The sequence below is a fragment of the Populus nigra genome, chromosome 8, assembly GCF_951802175.1.
Source record: "Populus nigra chromosome 8, ddPopNigr1.1, whole genome shotgun sequence".
NCBI classification, from domain to species: Eukaryota; Viridiplantae; Streptophyta; class Magnoliopsida; order Malpighiales; family Salicaceae; genus Populus; species Populus nigra.
In genome coordinates, this window is record NC_084859.1 from 5,275,343 (window position 1) to 5,297,798 (window position 22,456).

Below are 22,456 nucleotides of genomic sequence, written 5' to 3' on the forward strand. Positions count from 1 at the left end.
ATTTTTTTCCAATTATATGTAACATATATCAATATAAATTTATAATACATACATGAATTTTTACTATAAAGTTTTGGGGTGATTTAAATAGCCTATTTTTTAGGAATTATATAATAATTTATTTTTAAGAATTTTATCAATATTGATCTATTTATTAATTAGTGTTGTGGTTAAATTTACTTATTATATTAATATTAGTAGTATATAATGTTGTTAATAAACAAGAAAGGGCGGAGCAAGAAAAAATTATTAAAGGAGCTAAACTAAAAGAATTATTATAAAAAAATTAAAATTTTAATTATTTTATACAAGAAAGAGGTTGAGAAAAATTTTCAAACCGGCAGCCCCCGTGACTCCGCCACTGCATGGCAGTGAGGACCTATCTCATAATTAATGTATACAGATATTTATTAAATGCGTCTCGCCTATTTTGTGCAGGAAGAATTTAATACCACAACCCACCCCTACATAGCTTGACGTGGTTCGTTCCATGACTCACACAAGCCTGTTTTAATCATTTATCTTTATTATGTTTAATTTATTACTGCAAAATTTTGAAATTTTTTGATATTGACGTGTTAGTGGTACGCCAGCCAACCTCCAGCTCCAAGTTATTCCTTTGCAGTGTAATTCAATAAAGTTGTTTGGTGAGGCGTCTTAACGTATTGCTTGCTTTAACTTATGATCATCATACGAAATGGATAAACTTGTGCAAGTCAACTTAGGACGACAAGTTCTTCTGGCATTGAGAGAACAGATTTTGGTATAGTTTGGTGAAAGAAAGATTTACAAGGCCAAGTTTTCAGCAGTTCAAGTCTTTTTAAGTGTGAGAATACTAAATGGGTTTTCGGTTTTTCAACATTACAAATTAACTGAAAACAAAGAGCTTCTTTGAAGATTTCTTGAGAAATGGGTCCAAGAATTCTTGTATTTCTGGTTGTTGCTTTAAGTCAAGTATGTACCATACCAGCAATGACTGATGAGGCTGACTGTAAGTTCTCTACAAATTATTATCTTCCCGTTTTCTTGTTTTGGTGAATTACTTAGAAAACATGCATCTTGTTTAAGCACTCTTTTGATCCAAATTAGTATCAATTGCTCATGTCTAACAGATACTATGCTTAAAAATAGACTCAGGACTCCAGATTCCACCTTTGTTAATTCACAGATGTTTGTTTGTTTGTTGTGCAATTAATTGCAGTCTTATTAAGCTGAATTTTGGTGTCCATGCATGCCTGCTTGTGCAAATTTCCAGAGCCAGGATTTGTTATTAATGTCAGTTCAGTTGTATCTGGTTTAAGATGTACTAGATCTTGCTTCTAAATCTTTGGCGTATGATATACTTTGTCAACTCGGAAGAGTATCCAGCCTTCATTGGACGCTTTCCTATTCTTGTACGATTATTGAAGTCTAGGCCCCAGAATTGTCCATTAGTCTTGTTTAATCTGGGAAATCAAGTAGTTGTAATATTTTTTATTTATCTCCTCAATCTATATCATATTATTTGACAATTTTCACATTAATTGATTGATTTTGTTTTATAATATCGTTGACTCCTGATGCAGTTACTGCATTGAAAGCTCTCAAGGATATCTGGAAAAATGTACCACCTACTTGGGTGGGCGCTGATCCCTGCGGAAGTCGGTGGGAAGGCATTTTGTGCGCCAACTCACGTGTGACTTCCATGTAAGCCACTGGCTATGTTTGATTGAGGCTTGCAGATTTTTCCTTCTTCAGTTTTTAATATTAACCCGATAATCTCAACTGTAGAACATTGGCAAGCATGGGATTGAAAGGTTCACTATCTGGAGATATCCAATCCTTGTCAGAATTGCAGATTCTGTATGTCTTCATTCTACACTGTTGTACCCTTTCCTTTTTAATGTGATGAATAGGATCCAATCATCCGAGTTGCAAGTAATGTGCTTGAATTATTGTTCAGCTTTTAGTCTTCTAAAGGATGATTATATATAGGCATTAAATACTGATGCCTCCCTCACTCTCAGAGCTTGCTTTTATATTCGAGATGGGCATTGCTTAGAATAACTGTTGGCAAGGGATTGCTTTCATATAGAGTGATTAAATGATTGAATAAAGGGATATATTTCCATGCAAGGGATTGCAATTATACATTTCTAATATTGCATCTTTATATAGGGATTTATCCTACAACAAGGGCCTGAGCGGCCCTCTTCCTTCGGCAATTGGGGAGTTGAAGAAGCTAACAAACTTGTAAGGGGATATTCTATTGCACCATACTGTAATTTGATGCTAAATTTCTTGCCTGATATCGGTCCTGATGTTAACTTTTCTTGTTTCCTTTCATTGTAGAATACTGGTTGGTTGTAGTTTCTGGGGTCCGATCCCTGATTCAATAGGATCTTTGCCACTACTTGCCTCTCTGTAAGAACTTTTCAACGTGTAATACTTTCCTTGCTTTACCGCAATGTCAGTGGAACAGTTTTTGCTCATGATTCTTGTAATATATGCTTGTAGTAATATGCTTTCATCATTTGCCATCGTTTATGCCTGTGGCAGCATTTCTAAAACCCTTCATTGGTATTACCTGCAGATCTCTGAATTCGAATGGCTTCACTGGATCTATTCCCTCTTCAATTGGGAATCTAACTAGCCTTTATTGGCTAGATCTTGCTGATAACAGGCTTACTGGGACCATCCCTGTCTCCACAGCGACTACACCTGGTCTTGACCTGCTAGTTCATACAAAACACTTGTATGTCAGATCTCTTCGTGCTATAATTCTCATTGCTGCTTTCTTACTACAAATGATTCCGTTTACCATGTTTGTTGATACTCTAAAACCTATTTACAGTCATCTTGGATTGAATCAGCTCTCAGGCACAATCCCTCCTAAGCTTTTTAGCTCAGAGATGAAACTCATACATGTGTAAGTTTCATTCAATTGTTAAAATATTGGATGGTGGTAAATAACTATTTCACAAACTGGATAAGAGATCATGTGGCTATATGCTGTGTAATCCTTTTCGGTTGAATACACGCTTAAATCACAATAATCCACAAAACTGTTCACTTGTACATTTCTTTTCTCTTCTCGGATTGTTAAAATTGTTTTACAATTCGTTTGACTCTTCTGGAATAGCAGAATTCATAATCACCGATATCTGCCTACTTAAGATTTCTTTGATTGTTTCTTTCTTTTCCTTCCCTTCGGCAGACTTTTTGAAAGCAACAAGCTGACAGGCAGCATTCCTTCCACCCTTGGCCTTGTGAAGACTTTGGAGGTTGTGTAAGTATCAGTAGTATCGGAGACTCATGTCATTTTGTACAGTGATTCACGATGCTCAATTTTGTAATGGAGTATGCTGTATTGGTTACAGGCGCCTTGATAATAACTCATTCAGAGGATCTGTCCCGTCAAACATCAATGGTCTTACCATTGTCAGTACGATGTAAGTATGGAGGGGAGAGACATTCCATCATAACCGGTTGTATTCAATCATTAATATTCAATATCTCTTGTGGGAATTTTTCTTATGTTAAAGAGTGTTGCTTGGTTACCATTTTTCAGGTTTTTATCCAACAATGATTTAACTGGGCCACTTCCCAACCTTACTGGCATGAATGTTCTCACTTATTTGTAAGACTTTACATGATTTACAAGTATATGATCAGTTTCTGAGATGAAATCTAGCTCTACTTTTTTTCCCCTTCTTTCTTGCTATATGTTTATTCTGATCAAATTGTTGTTCGCAGGGACATGAGCAACAATAGTTTCGAGGGTACAGAATTTCCTCCATGGCTTTCAACCTTGCAGTCTTTGACAACATTGTATGGTTATATCATGGTTCTCTGCTTTCCTTCCCAGTCTAAATCCGCTCTCCCTAAACTATCACGTACACATCCCTGAACTCATTAATTAAAAGCACAAACCCTTTCCATCAACTTGCTTTGAATGAGTTCATATATTAACTCACTTGACGTATTATAGCCATGTGCTAGCTGAAATGCTATGTTAAGATCACGTCTTAACAATAGAGATTTAAGAAGAAGATTGAGAATAAGAAGAGAAGAAAATTGAGAGAAGAGAGGATAACAGTATTAACTGTCAACACAAGGAATCATTTATTTCTTGCATATCACGTTTGTTGCACCAGTATTTATATACACTTAACTTTTAACTTCTAACTGTGAACTAACTAAAGATGCTATTAACCCTAAGGGGGTGTAACTCAACTGGTTAGACTTTATATTTGTTCTCTAGAAGTTATTAATTCGAGTTTCACAAACTTCAGAATTACTGGAGGTTTACATGGTCGTTAACTTCAGGATCTGTGAAATTAGTCGAGGTGCATGCAAGTTAGCCTGGATACTAACGTTGATAAAAAAAAAATGTTATTCAACTAACAGCTAACCAACCAATGTGCATGTGGCTTAATTATCTTATAACTGATTAATTGCTTCTTCTACTGATTGTTTTGTTAAAAGTAAACTAGATTTTGATTTTATTTTTAAAACAGAGGAATCGATCTATCAGTTAAGTACTAATCGACCAGTTGGATTAAATGAATTGTTCGACCAATTGAGTGAGTATAATACTTTTCCTATTCAGATTAGGTTTTTCTTTTGTTAGTTTAATTCCTTGATTGTCTAGGATTTTGTGTCTATAAATAAGCTTGTAATAAGAACATGAGAGAGCAATGTAGAAGAGCTTATAGAGTGTATATTTGAGAAAACACTTAATGCAAAAACATCCTTTCTCTCAAATTTTTCTTGTTCTTTAGTTTTGGTTTTTAAAATTATCTTCCATGACACCTAGAGTTTCTTCCAACAAGTGATATCAGAGCTTTTTTATTGTTTAACTTGGCCAATTCAAACTTCACACTTCAATTTCCTTGTTTGATAAATGACAATTATGAAATTTGGAGTATTCATGTGAAAGCTTGACTAGGTTTCTAAGATGTGTGAGAAACGGTTGAAAAATGCATTGAGAAGCTTATAAAAAGAATAATATTGACTTCAGCTCAAAGGGAGATCGTGCAAAAGGCATGAAGAAAGGATTAACAAGAATTCACAATCATCCACTAATGTTTGAATGATGCCACTTTTGAGATAGTGGCTAATATAACCACCACCAAGCAAGCATGAGAAGTTTTGCAATAATTAAACTAAAAAGCTGACAATGTCAGAAATGTACACATATAAAAGTTATGAGGTGATTTTGAAAAGCTAACTATGCTTGAATCGAAGAGTATTTCAGATTACTTTGCTAGAGTTTGACTATATACAATTAAATAAAGATATATGGGGAGAAGATGGAGGAAACACGTGTGGTGGAAAAGATTCTACTCTCAATTGGTCGACCGATTCATCTGACAATGACAATCTGAGACCTAGGTTTGACAAAACAAGAGTTAAATGTTACAATTATGAAAATATTGGTCATCATGTCAGGGATTGTTGGAATCCAACCAAAAGGATTGAAGAGAATGACAATCTTGTTGTATAAGATGAGAAAGAAGTCACTCTATTACTAGTCCATGATGAACGAACACTACCAGAAAATTGATAAATATAAATGGAAATACCGACAAAATATTTTCGTCGGTAAATTACAATGAATTTTACTGACAGAAATATTCGAGGGAATTACAGTGGGAACACAAATAATTAAAACAAAGCCAAAAAATATGATAATGTATCATTTATACCAACGGTAAAATTATTGGTAAACTGTTAACATCTCACTGACAATATTCATCATGTCAATTACAAAGGGAATCACCGATGGAAAATTCCGTCGGTATTTTCCAAAGAGCTTTAGAACTGCTCACTTCGCAATTACACTGTTAATTACTGTTCTTTACAAACAAAATCATTGACAGATTGAAAAGTCATCGGTGTTATTTGACGGGGTTTTTTAAATTTTTTGATTAAATTAAAAATTTAAATTAAACATTACAGACGGAATCACCAACGGATAGTTAAAAATATTAATATTTAATTATTTGCCAGTAAAACCCTCAAATAAAAAGCATAGAATCCCTCATTTCACAACAAACAGGCCTCCTTTCTTCTTCTTCTTCTCCCTATGAAAAAAACATCGACATCCCTTTCTTTCTCTTCTCTTCTCTCCTCAACTCCTTCTCTTTTCCTCCATGCTCATGTATGTTATCTTCTCCTTTCTTCTTTTCTCTCTCTTTTTTTAATTAATATACTTTATGAATTTTTTTTCTCTTAGCTTCACTCATAACTACATTAAGGTAAGATTTTTGTTTTTTCTTCTTTTTTTTGTGTGTTTTTTTCATTATATTTGTTTTTTTTTATTTTGTTTTTAAATTTTTATATTCTTAATAATTTTATGAATGTTTTTGTAGGATTTTATCAATTTATTTATTTATTTATTTATAGGGTTTTTAAATTTTTAGCAATCGCAACTTCATTTTTTTCATATGAATTTTTTTTAGTTAATTTATTTTGTTATGTTATTTATTTGTTACAAATTTGTTTGAGTTGATTTTCTTCTTCTTTTTTACAAGTAACTCAGTTTTGAGTATTATAGAGTGTTGATATAAATTAATTTAATTATTTTCTCGTTTTGTAAAATATATTTTTTTAAAAAAATATTTTTAAATAATCACCGTCAAAATTACATATGGTATTTTGTCGGTTATATGACAAGTTTTCCAAGGAAAATACTGACAGAAAGAAGCAGATAATTTTTTTAGCGCCTTTTCAGTTAGTAAATCCATCGGTAATAATATTTTTTTTATTATTGATGGACTTACCAACAGAAAAAAAAAATTACTGACAAACAATTCATCGACAGAGCATTTCCTTTTGTGATTCCACCGGTAAATATAAAAATTCTGGTAGTGGAATGCATGTCAAAGAAAGCATGTGTTATCTAGACAATGATACCAACTATCATATATATGGAGATAGAGGCAAGTTTATGGACCTTGATGAATAAATTAAAGGTAATTTCACCTTCGTGGATTATTCAAAGATTTCCATCAAAGTAAAAGGTATGATTCTTATAAAATTGGATGAAAGTCATTAATTTATTGGTGATGTTTATTATATTCCTACTATAAAAAAACATTATATTGAGTTTGGGATAATTGTTGGAGAAAAGTTATGAGATTAAGATGAATGATCATACCTTAATATTACTTGATACTCATGGAGCTATGATAGCAAAGGTAATCATTGCAAAGAACATAATGCTTGGATGAGCAGTGAGAACATCTGGAAGTTAAGATTCACCAAGTGTACGTGATACTTGATAGCCCTCCCCTGCTTCATATATGTTTGCTCACAGATAGAAGATACTGGAAGGTTAATGGCATTTATTTTAAGAAAGAAGTGGATTTTGAATCCTTTCTGGACCTGACTCTGAAGGAAGAATAAAAAGAATAATCCGGCTCAAAACTTTTAAGTTAAGAGAGCCACGACCGATGTGAGGAAAGGACCCCAAGCCCTAAGAAAGGATCAAGGTTGAGATTAGGGCATATTTGATGGAGAAGCCATTAGAGCGCGTTTTCAGGTAAGGGTGCCCCACTCTAATTGTGGAGCTTGCCCCGACGCCAACCAACTGTGAATCTGCCGCTATTCTCTCTAGTTTTAGAAAGTGGAGTTTAGGTTGTAAAAGAAAGACACCGCCCCCCACCCCAACCCCCTACCACTAGGAATGTCTTTACTAAACATATAGATGAATATGCCTAAATGCTTAAAGGTATATGTGAAGGATGAGACATAACTTTAGCATATAAGACTTGGGTATGTAAACTTTGATAGCTTGAAGATGATAAGAAAAAAGAAGATGTTGAAGGGACTACCATCCACAAGACATCTATATATGTTGTGTGAAGGATGTTTAATGGGCAAACAATTTCATAAAAGCTTTTCAAAGGAGTCCACATCTAGAGCAAGTCAACCTCTATAAGAGATACATGCAAACATGTGGTTCGATTCAACCATGCTCATTTGGTAAAAATCTGTATTTTCTACTTTTTTTTTATGATTATAGTAGAAGAACATATGTATACTTCTTAAGATAAAAGTCTAATATATTTAATTGTTTTAAGAAGTTTAAGGCATTAATTGAAAAAAAAATTGGTTACTTTATAAAACCACTTATGATAGATAAGGGGTGAATTTTGTTCTAATGAGTTTTGTGAAGCTCAAAGTATAAAAGACTCCTCATAATGCCTAGATCCCCACAACAAAATAACATGGTAGAGAGAGAATAAAAGCATCCTCAATATGACGAGAATCATGCTCAAAACTAAGAAGATAACTAAGGAGTTTTGGGCTTAAGCAGTTGTGTTGAATACTTGTCAAATAGGTGTCCTACGAAAGGTTTGAATGACATGACTCCACAAGAAGCATGGAATGGAAGAAAGCCAAGTGCTACTCACTTGAAAGTGTTTGGAACCATTGACTATGTGCATGTAGATGATCAAGTAAGCACCAAACTAGATCACAAGAGCAAAAATATAATCTTTATGTGCTATGATCAAAGGTTCAAAGGATACAAGCTTTACAATCCTAATGAAGAAAAGATGGTGATTAATAGAGATGTCAAATTTGATGGAGAATGAGCATAAGATTGGAAGATAGATGATGGTGAGAAACATAATTTTCCACTAGTTCTTGATGAAGAGGAGGAGAGATATAAAGATCACAAACCTATAATTACACCTCCACAATCACTAATGAACTCAACTTCACCTTTACCTTCTTCTTCCAGTGGAAGTTCCAATAGTGACAACCCACTTGGTACGTACCAAGAAAGATGAGGAGCCTTAATGACTTATATGAGGTAACTAATCCTATTAATGATGATGTAACACAATATTGTCACCTTGCTACATGTGATCCTATAGTGTTTGAAGAAGCAATAAATGATGAAAAGTGAAGAATTGCTATGGATGAGGAGATTGCATAAATTGAGAAGAATGACATATGGAAATCGGCTCCTAAACCAAAAGGAAAGAAGCTAATAGGTGTTAAGTGGATCTACAAAGAAAAAAATAATATTAAAGTAGAAGTTGAGAGTTACAAGGCAAGGTTAGTGGCAAAAGGCTATAGTTTAAAGCATGTGATTGACTATGATGAAATGTTTGCTCTAATTGCTAGATTGAAGACCATTTGATTAATCATTGCTATAACTGCCAAACATAAATGGAAAGTCTCAAATAAATGTCAAATCTACTTTTTTAAATAACTTTATTTCTAATGTTGCTTTTTCTCAACTTTATTGATTGCATAATGGTTGAACGTAACAATACCTTCCTCTTCAAATGATTCTTATCCTGAAGAATCTAAGTTAAATTCTGGAAATGTTTAATAACTTTGCTAGTTCTTCTCTTGTAGCATCTTTATTGAATAGGTTTGACCATTACATTAACTCTATTACCATAGCTTGGTTACCTTTTTTTCATTAACTTCCTGTCTAGAATTGCCACAAGCATGACCTTGTCTTTTCCTCCCTCATCTACTATTGGTAGATTTGAAGTTGTTACTATATTATTTCTTACATGTTGTTTGAGCGGTGATACATGAAAGATAGGATGAATGGAAGCTCATGTGGGCAACTGAAGGTTATAAGCCACTACCTTTATTCTCTGTATAACCTTGTATAGTTTATAAAACCTTGGATTCAACTTGAAATGCTTTCTGAGTGCAAGGGTGAGTTATCTATAAAGCTGAATTTTGACACACACCATGTTTTCCATTTGAAACTCCCTCTCTGAATTGTTTTTGTCTACTAATTGCTTCATTCTCTTTCTAGCCCTTTCTAATTGTAATTGTAACCACCGATCTAGACTTGTCCTTTATTGAACTACTTTTTCCATTATTGAAGGAGGATAGCTAAAGAATGCTTCAAATGGTGTCATTTTAATAGTTGAATGGTAGCTAAAGTTATATCACCACTAGGTTTGAGACAATCAATCATACCACCTATGAGGATTATGCATTGTCATGCATCTTAGATAAGTCTCCAAGCATTGGTTGACCCTCTCAGTTTGTCCATCCATTTAAGGATGATAGGATGAACTTAACATAAGCTTGACATCTAGTAATTTGAATAACTCCCTCCAAAATAAATAGGTAATTTTTTTTTTGTCTCTGACAGTTACAAATATTGTAGGAAGTACATGAAACTTGTAAATGTGATCCAAGAATATCTAAGCAATTTGTTAAGCTATGAAGGGATGTGTTATTTCCAAAAAATAGCCATACTTAGTGAATCTATCCACTATGACTAGGATAATATTCCTCCCCCTAGCTTTGACAACCCTTTAATAAAGCCCATGGTGATGTGCTTCCAAATTCCTTTTGAGATTGGAAATGGTTTAAGTAATCCAGGATAAAGAATGCTTTCCATCCTTTCCTATTTATATATGTCATATTCCTTTATAAATTTTCTTACCTAAGTTTTCAGGGAGGACTAGATTGGCTAGTAGAATACTATCTTGAGCCTTATAGAAATTTTACACTCCAGCATGCCTTCCTATTTGTAAGTCATGTGCAAAAACAACTAACTTTTCTCTTAACTCCCTAGTAATGCCAATGACAATTCTATTCTTGTATCTAAGAATTCCATATATCCATGAATATTCAGGCCAAGCATTTTCTTAGCAACAATTTTTTTGAATTGATTATTCCTTTAACAAGTCTCACTAACCTGGTCAAACCATGTTGGATTGATTGGAATAATAGTTGTTAAACAACCAATCAAGTTTTTCTAAGTTTGATTAACTTTATCTTTACCCTTTCTAGATAATGCATCTGCTACTGTATTTTCTTTTCTTTTTTTGTATTGGAATGTATATCTTAATCCGAGAAGTTTAGTTTAAACCTTTCTTCTAGATTGGAGTATGTATTTTTTGTTCAAGTAGGAATTTTAGACTTTCATGATCACTTTTAATAATAAATTGATCATGTTCAATGTAATACCTCCATCTATCCATTATCATAAGGATTTCCATTTATTCCTTTTCATAAATGGACAATTCTAAAAGCTTGGGACTTAAGGCTTTGCTGAAATAAGCTAAAAGCCTTCCTTTCTAACACAAAACAACTCACAACCCATAAACACAAGCATTAGTTTCAAACTCAAAACTTACATTGAAGTTAGGAAGAGCTAGAACTCGAGCTTTATAGAGGGCAATCTTTAATTATTCAAAAGATTTATGTGCATTCTCATTCCATTGAACTTGTTTTTCTTTAATAGCTCAGTTAAAGGTTTGCTGATTACTCCAAAACTCGTTATAAACTTCTTGTAATATCTAGCAAACCTTAGAAAACCCCTTAATTCCTTGACTAAACTTGGTGTTGACCAACTCTTAACTGCCTCAATCTTCTTAGGATATGTTGAAACTCAATCTAAAGAAATGTTGTGCCTAGAATACTTAACCTTTTGTTCACAAAATGAACATTAGGTTCTTTTGCAAATAACTGGTTTCTCCTTAAAACCTCCAACACTGCCTTTAAGTTTTGCAAATGTAGGTCTAATGAAGAACTATAAACTAATATATCATAAAAAAAATTTATGACACAAATCTCCTTAGGAAGGGTTCCTGAATTGTATTCATTAATATCTAGAATGTAGTAAGGGCATTTGTTAAGCTGACTGACATTACTTTAAACTCATAATGACCATGGTGTGTCTTGAAGACAGTCTTCTCTATATCTTCATTGTTCATTCTCATTTGATGGTATCTTGATCTAAAGTCAAGTCTTGAGAAAAACTATGAACCCTATAGCTTATCTAACAGATCATGGATTAGAGGAATATGAAACTTGTTTTTTATGGTTATATTGTTAAGTTGCCTGTAATTTATATAAAATTTTCAGATGTTGTCTTTTTTCTTGACTAATAAAACTTAAAAAGCATAATGGTTGCAATTATGCTGTATGATTATATTTTGTAACATCTCATTAACTAATCGTTTTATTTCTCCCTTATGTACATAAGAGCTCCTACAAGGTCTAATGTTTATGGCTTTAGATCCGGGAATTAATGGATTTATGTGATTTAAAGCCCTAACTCGTCAAGGCCTAAAAAAAGTTATTTAAAAGAGTTAATTGGTCTCTTTTCAAGTAAATATTTTCTAAAAATTTCAGCAGAGTTTCTTTTGTATTTTCAATACCAAGTTATCGACTCAAAATCAAAACCTATAAATAATAACCACAAACTCATCCCAGTATAAATATACATCACAACTCCACTAAACACAACAATTTCCATATCCCTTATAGTTTTATTTTTATAGTTAACATTCTATGATTTCATATACAATATTTTAAACTAATTTATTTACAATAACATTAATTTCTTAGGACACAAACACATTCAAATATAAATATAATAGAATTATATTACTATTAAATAAAGGCATTGTTCTTAATTACATACCTGATAAAAAAATAATTTAAACATTTTAAAATTTCATAACATACAGGCAATATAAAACATAATATTAATATTTCCAATACAAAAATTAACTTATCTATGCTTCTACTTTTCAGCTCGAGGGTGCAATGTACCTAACAATATATTTATATAACATGTGAACATTTGGTAAAGACTAGAAAATTTATACTTATTAATAATACACAATTTAAATAAGGGTTATTTGAAGCATACACAATAATATACACACTAGCTCATTAAATGAAGTACTTATCGTCAATATAATAATTTAATCTAAATTTTATTTTTTTGCCAATCCTTTACTATATGTCTTCTTCATTAACTAGGATATGACTTTCTCAAGTTATCCATTAAATAATACATTATATCTGAAGTTCAGGTAAGAAAGAAAAGGAAAATAGTTCAACCAATCTGTCTATTTTAATAGGGCATTATTTTCATTAACCAGAAAATAATCTTTCGACACGTCCATTTAACAGGGCATTATTTCCATTAATTAGGAAATAATCTTTCGATGCGCCCATTTATTTAACAGGGCATTATTTCTATTTTTTTTATTTCACAATTTCTACATTAAAATTACAATCAAAGGAAATTTCTTCTAAAATACTAAATTGAACAATTAATTTATTATAGGATATTTAACACCTACCTGGTGTTTGTGGGCGTGAAGTGGTCCCCTGTTGCTGATTAGATCTTGCAACCTCTTCTGCACCAGCACAAAAATCAACATGTCAATTATTATTGATAACCGAACAATAAAAATCTCATTTCATTTTAAGTTAAGAAGAATAAAATTCTTCTTTTTAACCCTTCATCGAAATTAATTTTCTAATTCTCCAACAATCCATCCGATTCATCTAAAATCACTCTTTTACATTAACAAAATCCAAGTCAAAATTCTTTTTTTCCTTTTCATATGTCATGGCCGAAATTCCTTCAAGGAAAAAGGGTGAATATTTTATTTTTGTAACATCCTTCACCATTCAATTTTTAACATTTATAAGCCCATAAATTCTCACAATTCCTAAACAATTGTATTAAATTCATCAATCTCCCAAAACTTCTCCTTTTGCCAAGACCAATAACAAAAAGGGGGGAGGGGTTTGTTTCTTCCATTTCTAAATTAAACACTTACCCATTAATAATTTATGATTCCTAATATAGGTTCAATTATAAATTGCATCATGTCAATAGTTAACACCATAAATCTCCAAATTCACATAATCATAGCAATTTAATTTCTTCATCAAAACATAAAATTATAACAATTAATCATTCTAAACATGTTCTTCAACTTACTTGGATAAAGATTTAAGGAATGGAGGCAAGAAAAATTCAAGTTTCCTTCTTCTCCCTTTTTAAACCCTAGCTTTAAATTTCTTTCTTCAAAACAAGTTCCAAGCATTAAATCACCCCTCTTAATTTTTTTTTTAAGTGCTAATCACTCTAATTACACTTCTCTTAATTTCTTTCTTCAAATTATATATATATAATTTGCAAGGAAACAACTAAAAATCACACAAATCCTTTCCCTCTCTTATGGCTTCTAGCCATTGGCCAAGCAAAGAAAAAAATGGGCATTTATATAGTTCCATCTTTTAAATTTACATATTGACCCCTTGTGTTTAGCATTTTTCAAATTTGTCCTCATCCTTTCTTTCTCAATAAATTAATGCTTTATAATTTTCTTTTATTTAATTTTGCCCCTCCAAATGCTTGCTTACTATTTATTTATCTATTATTATTATTATTGGTCGGGTTAGAATATAATCAACTTTTACATAACTGATGGTTACTGTTTAGGTTCTAAAAAAAAATATCATCATATTCTTTCAAAATAGCCTTTACTCCATCTTGTTTTTCTACTATCGGTTCATCAATTGCTTCAATTTAAAATAATTGGCCTATAAACCCACAAAACACCTCCTTTAAACTTTTATGCACCTTGATAACTCTAATTATTTGTAACTCAGTAGTTTCAATATTCCTTTTAATTCTATAATTATTCCTTCTTTTCTGAATGATAATTTCACCTTGATAATATCAAGCAAGATGAGAGAGTACACTCTTAACTAATTCACAACAAGAACAACATCACACCTTTCTAATTTTAATATCCTTAAATCAGCTTGAAATTCATGTCCCTGTATAAACCAAGTTAGTTTTGAACAATGGAATCACATCTCAAAAAACTATCATTTGTTATTGTCACTGTCAACACAATAATCTTTACTACAATTAATCTCCTTAACCACAAAAACATTTATAAAGCTATGGATGCTTCCGATGTCTATAAGAATAACCAAATTATTTTCTTGACAACATACTTTTATTTCGATGGTGTTATGGCATAATTATCAACTAATGCATTCAAAGATAACCCATATTCATCTACTTTCTCATCTCACCCCACAATCTCTTTACTCTCTCCTTTTATGGTTTCCAATAACTCATCTTTGTCATCTACTAACCCATCCATCATATGAATTTCCTTCATATTATAATGATGCCCTGGTATACAAACTTGTATCCACATTTAAAATATTGTCCTAAACACCTTCTTTGTTCATTTAAAGTCTCAATGTGTTTTGATACTACTTTATAATATACCTTAGAAGGAATAAAAGGTTTTGTTGGCATTTACTTGGTGCTCTTTCTGTTCCAAGAGAAAGTTTTGTTCTTGGTAGCACCAACTTGGTTGTTTTTGCTATTGCATATCTTCTTGACATTTCACCTCTTCAAAAGCTTACATCAATGTAACAGGTTTTAAAATCTTGAGCATAGGTCTTATGCCATTCTTCAATCCACCAAATAAACTTGAAATGTAATAGGTTTCAGGTAATGTTGGATTCAAAGCATTCATGAGAGACTTAATTTCTTCAAATTTCTCCAAATATTCCTCCACACTTCTATCTTACACTAGTTTGTTGAATTCCTCCACTACTTCCTCTCTGCTACCAAACCTCATACAATGTCCTTTACTGAATTCCTCATAACTAGTTAGATCCTCCATTCGAAACAAAAGGCCTTCATACGACACCTCTGCCCTGCCTTCCAAGCTTAAGAAGGTTATCTCCACCCATTGTTAAACTGGAATGAAATTCAACTTCAAGAGTTTCCTACATTTCTTGATCTAACCCCTTGGATTCTATTCGTTAAAGCTTGGCAATGTACTTTAGGCAATGTGACATTGTATCCTCCCCTTTGGATTTCCTAACTTTCTAGGCCTTCTCTACTTTGATTGTGTCAATGCTGAGGAAGAATTCCATTAGTATCCGTCTTAACTCTTCCTTCTCTATCGATCTCCATAACTCCTAATGATGCTTTTAGTGAAGTTATGATAGAGTCTATGATGCAATCATATTATTCAATAGTTTTACCACATTTACCTAGTATTTTGCCCATGTTTTATATATAAAATGCCTTGATAATCTTTGTTTTATGTTTTAAAGGTACTTTTGGATATAATATTCGAAAAGGAGTAACTTAGAGATAAGATTCAGACCATGTTCCAACCCGTGTCGAATATTGACAAATTTGACCTCTAATTGATGTTTTATGCAGTTGTTGAGCTATAGAAGTCAAAATGAAATGATTCCAGTGAAATTAGAATGATAACATCCATACCTTTCTACATAATATGGAAAGAAAAAAAAAGTATGGAAATCGCAGCCTTCAAAGACAAGTCTTGCATTCTGCCAGTTTTGACCTTCGACCATTTTGACTTCAATATCTTAAGTTAGAGAAGTTCATTTGATGCAAACTCAATTTTATTGGATTGTTGACTCAAGTACCTACCAACCTACCAGATTTCAGTAGAAAAAGAGCTCATATGAGAGAGATATGATTTTTCTAAGACAACCTATAAATTCTGTCAGCAGACAAGTTTTATGAAGAAACAAATTCAACTTATTTTCCAAGCATCCAAACTGACATGAAAGTTATTTCTTCATATGGAAAAGGTCTTTATTTGGACAATTTAACTTCTCTAAGTCCAAAGTCAAAGCTTGAAGACTTTATACAATACTAATTTTCCCTTTTTTAGGAAAGTAGTTACTGCACTACTTAAAAATATAGATCGTCTACTCTGGAAAGGACTATTATTATTTTGGAGGATACAAATGGATTGCAGTGATATGGGGATTAGGGTTTCCTATCAAATAAAAAGAAAGAGAGAAAGAAAAAGGAGGCGACTAGAAAGAAGAAAGAAACTCTCACCCTTTTCTCCTATACCTGAAATTATATTTTCATCCTCTCTCTTTCTTAGTTTTTAATAGAAATGCAAGGCTAGATTATTTTTCTTGGTTGAAAGGATACAAAAATCTTTGTATTTAAAAAACTATGAGATCTATTTTATCTTTTCTTTTTAGTTTATATAATGAGTATGAATGTTTTTCTACTATTATTTTCTATGTTTGTTTAGATTGATTATTAGAGCAGACTCTAAGTTATTATTCTAACCAATATATTACTAAGTTTGCTATGAAAACCGGAGTTGTGATATTTAAACTTATGAAGCGACTAAGTTTAATAATTATAACGAATCTATGTTATTAATCTTTGGAAAAATATTCAATTAAATCTAACATAGATTGCAAACAATCATGTTATTTAAATTTATCAACCTATCTAGTTCTTAAGACTACCATTGAATTAAATTACTAGTGTGGACACTGTGGTTGTTTAATAATTAACTGCGAATGGGTTAACTAACTAATGTTAATAAAAGATTAATTTTCAAAATATAAATTGACGTATCGTTTCATTGATAAGTTTTGATTGTCGTAGGTGAACGTTTACTTGAGACCAATGTTTTTCTCTTAATAAGTTTTAGTTTATTTAATGTAGTTTGATTACTTTATTTTGTTTACCATAGTATAGTGTAGATAACCTCAAAACCCCAAAACTTTGAATCATTTAGCATAAAGACCTGAACTAGATTTTTCTCGTGGGATCAACTCCTTGCTTGCTCTATATTATCTTATTTGTTTAAAGTTAGAGTAATTAATTTGTGTGACCTCTACATCGCAATAATCTAGTTTTGAGTTGAATTGGCTGTCATTTTGTACTTGATCCTCTGCAATATAACTTCTCATGCTCATATCCATTTTTTGCCGTGTTTCTTTAAGTTCTTGATCTTGTTATTTTCCATCATTATAGCTATGAATCAATGCTCTGATATCACATTATTAAGATCATGTTTTAACAATAGAGATTTAAGAAGAAGAAGAGAAGAAAAGTGAGAGGAGAGAATAACAGTAATAACAGTAAAAACAATGAATCATTTATTTCTTTCATATCACGTTTGTTACACTTGTAACTTCTAACAGTCAACTAACTAAAGCAGTTATTCAACTAAACAGCTAACCAACGAACGTGCACGTGGCTTAATTCTCTTCTAATTGATTAGCTGCTTCCCCTGCTGATGTTCCTCACGAGGCTTAATTCTGTTTCCAATGTTGCTTCTTGATTGCTTAATGGCTGAACGTAACATGCTATCGGCTTTCAGCACATCAATCACTTGATGAAATCATTTTTTTTCTCTCCCGGAAAGTCAAGCAAAGTTTCCCTATTAAGTAGGAGTTCTTATTTCCAATCTTGGGAAGCGATATCTACTTAAATATTAAACTTCTCACAGCTTAATACTCTTTATTATCAATCTTTGACAACACCTCAATTTGTGTCAACTTCTTATTGCAGGGTGATGGAAACAACACAACTTCAAGGACAGATTCCTGCTGACTTCTTCAGCCTTTCTCATTTACAGACTGTGTAAGAGCCAGCATTAAGTTGTTCAACGTTTCATTCCATTGATGTTTGGAAACCTGTACAGAAAATTAGCTGCTTCCTTCCTTGGATTCACAGAAAATAGGTTTAGATTGATATTTACATGTTATGGCATGGCTGGTCGATACCTGCCTTCACTTCTGGTGACAGGGATGCAAGAAATAACAAGCTCAATGGCTCATTGGATATTGGAACAGGCCACGGAAACCAACTAGCATTGATTGATTTGCGAAAAAATCAAATTTCTGCCTACACTAACAGACTGGGAGGAGAAGGAGTGAGTGTAAGGTAAGCCAGATTCCTGATTTTATGTTTTATTATTCTGCTAAACAACATTTTACTACTCTGAGAAAGTCAAATTGCAGAGATATATGTTTCTTGTTAGTAGCTTTATCTTGTGTGTCTGTGAAATCTTGCAGACTTGCAGACAACCCAATATGTCAGGGAACAGCTGTGAAAAAAAGTTACTGCACCGTCTCCCAACCCAATTCTTCCTACGCGACGCCTCCAAATAACTGTGTGCCTGCATCCTGCTTTGCTAAACAGCATTCCAGTCCCAACTGTAAATGTGCATTTCCATACACAGGACTTCTAGTGTTCAGAGCTCCTTCATTCTCAGACCTTGGAAACATCACTTACTTCAGTGTTCTCGAAAAATCTTTGATGAATTCATTCAAGTCCCATCAATTTCCTGTGGATTCAGTTCATCTAAGTCAACCAAGAAAAGATCTATCTCAGTACCTTGATTTGAATCTGCAAGTGTTTCCATTTGGCCAAGATCGTTTCAATAGAACAGCAATTTTAAGTATTGGTTTTATGCTAAGCAACCAGACTTTCAAGCCTCCAGCGCAGTTCGGACCTTTCTTTTTTATTGGTGATACGTATCTGCATTTCACAGGTAGTCTCATAACTGATACAAAACTGAAAGAAAAAACTTACCCTACTGTTTCTCCAATTCTTATTGTAACACCACTCTCCCCTCCCTCCCTCTTTCTTCTCATCCAGGAGAAGTCAGAGGATCAAAAAAGTCATCTAGCACAGGTGCTATCATCGGAGCTGCGGCTGGTGGCTCTGTCCTTCTGTTGCTATTGCTTGGTGCTGGGCTTTATGCTTTTGGTCAAAAAATGAAAGCAGAAAAAGCAATTCAACAAAACAATCCTTTTGGTATGAAAAGGATTTGTGTTTTTTACTTGGCAATTGCACTCAAGGAATTTCTTGGATTTATTTTGTTGTATTTTCAGCACACTGGGAATCAAACAATGGTGTTGGAGGTGTTCCTCAGTTACAAGGAGCCAGATGCTTCTCTTTTGAAGAGATCAAAAAATACACCAACAACTTCTCAGAAACCAATGACATTGGTTCTGGGGAGTATGGAAAGGTTAAGTTTGATTATCTCTCTCCCTCTCTGAAAGCCTATTCACATCTTACCTGCAAATGGATATTTATTTGCATTTGATCTATCCATGTTCATGATGTACTGATGACATTTATTCACATAAACATTCAAAGAAAACCCTGAATCTCAAACTAGTCGGAACTGGTTCACAACACTTGGATTTTTGTCAATCATAATTCTTACATTACAACTTCACCACAGTTGACCAGGTTTTCTAAAATACACTATGCCAATTTTATCCTCAATCATCGGGGAGAAAGAGATCTGTGCCCCCACACATAAATTGCTTTCAATCTTGCATGCTAGCATTACAGATGTTTTCAAAATCTTTGTCAAAATAACACAATTATGCTCTCACCTTCCCAGCCAGGTAACTTTTCATTCTGCACTTCAAGTATTTTCTGCTGCTTTTAAAATTTGTGTTGTTGACATTATCATTTTGAAAGGATGTAGATTCGTTTTCTATTTCATTGACGCAAAAACAATCATTCCCATTGAATTTTTTTTTCATTTGTCCAAAACATCAAAGTTAAACGTGATAACATTTGCAGGTTTATAGAGGAGTTCTTCCTACTGGAGAACTAATTACCATCAAACGAGCTCTGCGAGAATGGATGCAGCCTGGGCTGGAATTCAAGACTGAGATTGAACTTTTATCCAGAGTCCACCACAGAAACGTTGTAAGCCTTGTAGGCTTTTGCCTTGAAAGAGGTGAACAAATGCTCATATACAAGTTTGTGTCAAATGGAAGTCTCATGGAAAGCCTATCAGGTACTTTCATCAGGTCCTACGACCTCTCAATTCTTCAATTTGATTCTTCAGGACCAGTCACTTGGAGTTTGCTATCTTACACTTTTTTTTCATGAGAAATTTTCGTGCATGTCATATAACATTAAAGTGCTATACCTCCTATCGCAAGATCCAAATTTAAGCGCTTCGCATAACCATAATAGCTGCCGTCTTCCAATACCAGCCAAGATGTCCTGTGTTTCAGGATTATCGCTCTCAAGCATCAAACGATAAAAATGATATTTATTGCTAATTTAATCCCTCTGCATAATGAGATATAATATAAATGTAGACAAAACTGCATTAACCGCTCATTTTCCTTCGTTCTTTCCAATCCAAGCAGGGAAGACAGGAATCAGGCTTGATTGGGTGAGGAGACTCAAAGTGGCCCTTGGTGCAGCAAGAGGCTTGGCCTATCTGCATGAACTTGCCAACCCTCCCATTATCCACAGGGACATAAAATCAACCAACATATTATTAGATGAAAGCTTAAATGCAAAAGTTGCCGATTTTGGCCTCTCCAAGCTTATGGGAGACAGTGAAAAGGGTCGTGTTACCACTCAGGTGAAAGGGACGATGGTCAATTCCTCCATAACCTCACTCCATCTGCACAATACCATTATTTCTTACTTTTTTTTTTGTTGGTCGTAAACTATGATTCATTTAACAAAATGAAATGCAGCATCTGATATGACCAGAATGGATGATAGAACTGATTGTAATAATCATTGCATTTTTTTAGGGTTATTTGGATCCAGAATACTACATGACCCAGCAGCTAACAGAGAAGAGTGATGTTTATAGCTTTGGAGTTGTAATGCTGGAACTATTAACCGGAAGAAGGCCAATAGAACGAGGAAAGTACGTTGTGAGAGAGGTCAAGATGGCATTGGATAGAACAAAAGATTTATATAACCTCCACGAACTTCTTGACCCAAGCATTGGTTTGGACACAACATTAAAAGGTTTAGATAAGTTTGTGGATGTTGCCCTAAAATGTGTACAAGAGAATGGAAGGGACAGGCCAACAATGGGTGAGGTGGTGAAAGAGATAGAGAATATCTTACAGCTTGCTGGTCTGAACCCCAACGCGGATTCAGCATCGACATCGGCGAGTTATGACGATGTAAGCAAGGGAAGTGCTAAACATCCATACATGCATAGCAAGGATTCCTTTGAATACAGTGAGGGCTTTCCAGATCCGAAGGTAGAGCCACTGTGAGCTCAGTTTATTATATATGGGCTCGGTATATGGTTGAATGTTACTTGCTCGAGTATGAGTTGCATTTTTATTTATTTATTTTTTGTGTTGTTTGTACTTCGTAGCTTATGTTGAATCAGAACTGTAAATGCGTTGAATTCTTTGCTTTTGAACATTTAGTAAGCACTATAAGAGTTGCATATGATTTCTGATCAGAGAATATTGTTGCTGTAAAATTCTCACTTTGAGCGGGTCGCTTGCATGCTCGTATCCGAACAGCTCAGACGCAAACGATTGTTTTAAAGAAAAATATATTACGAAAACATTGTTCTTCATTTAATTTCAATTTCAGACTGTCTGGGACGAACCAAATGTTTATAATAGGATGTTTAATTTGAATTTAATTGATGATATATTATAATTCTTATATTTAAAATAAAATACTAAATCATATAATTGAATTTAATAATAATGTTAAAATAAATTGAATTTGTAATTTTAAGTATTTTGCTCTTAAATTATTTTTATTACTTGGGCATAATCAATGGAATTACCACCCAATATCACACATGACAGCTGATATTGCATTTCTCACAAAATTGGAGCATCAACATCTATTTGGATTGCAAGGGCTCTAAATCGCAGTGGGGTGTGCAAGAATGGATGGTTCACAGGTTCTTGTGGTCTACCAACACTCCAATGGCTCCGTAATTAGTGACACTTCCCCAATAGATCTATTAATAGCTATGCAACCTGGTAGCTTGATCAGTTTTGAGGTTCCCAGTAACGTAGAGCACATATACATGGATATGATAATTTTTGCGAACACTTCAGCTTATTGCTAGCTTGGTGT

General features: G+C 33.3%; 1 protein-coding gene across 2 annotated transcripts; it reads left to right on the forward strand.

Moving 5' to 3' along the window:
- Positions 1–555: 555 nt before the first annotated feature.
- On the forward strand, positions 556–21,926 carry LOC133700720 (leucine-rich repeat receptor protein kinase HPCA1-like). Of its 2 annotated transcripts, none has more exons than XM_062124358.1 (19): positions 556–991; positions 1,566–1,686; positions 1,771–1,842; positions 2,158–2,232; positions 2,332–2,403; positions 2,573–2,734; positions 2,834–2,908; positions 3,197–3,268; positions 3,360–3,431; positions 3,551–3,619; positions 3,736–3,810; positions 18,131–18,202; positions 18,368–18,505; positions 18,637–19,115; positions 19,223–19,381; positions 19,459–19,595; positions 20,165–20,384; positions 20,743–20,966; positions 21,145–21,926. In XM_062124358.1, exons 1-19 carry the CDS (start codon positions 910–912, stop codon positions 21,622–21,624), a joined length of 2,856 nt encoding a protein of 951 aa, XP_061980342.1. In that variant the 5' UTR covers positions 556–909; the 3' UTR covers positions 21,625–21,926. The 2 variants fall into 2 exon arrangements, with proteins under 2 accessions (XP_061980342.1, XP_061980343.1); XM_062124359.1 differs by having other exon boundaries at positions 561–991; positions 20,746–20,966.
- The last annotated feature ends 530 nt before the right edge of the window (positions 21,927–22,456 follow it).

Excerpts from the sequence above, each read along its gene's own strand:
- LOC133700720 (XM_062124358.1), top strand. The coding sequence starts at position 910 with ATGGGTCCAAGAATTCTTGTATTTCTGGTTGTTGCTTTAAGTCAAGTA. Across the intron at positions 1,687-1,770 it reads AACTCACGTGTGACTTCCAT|AACATTGGCAAGCATGGGAT; the intron begins GTAAGCCACTGG and ends TCTCAACTGTAG. Across the intron at positions 19,596-20,164 it reads GTTCTGGGGAGTATGGAAAG|GTTTATAGAGGAGTTCTTCC; the intron begins GTTAAGTTTGAT and ends TAACATTTGCAG.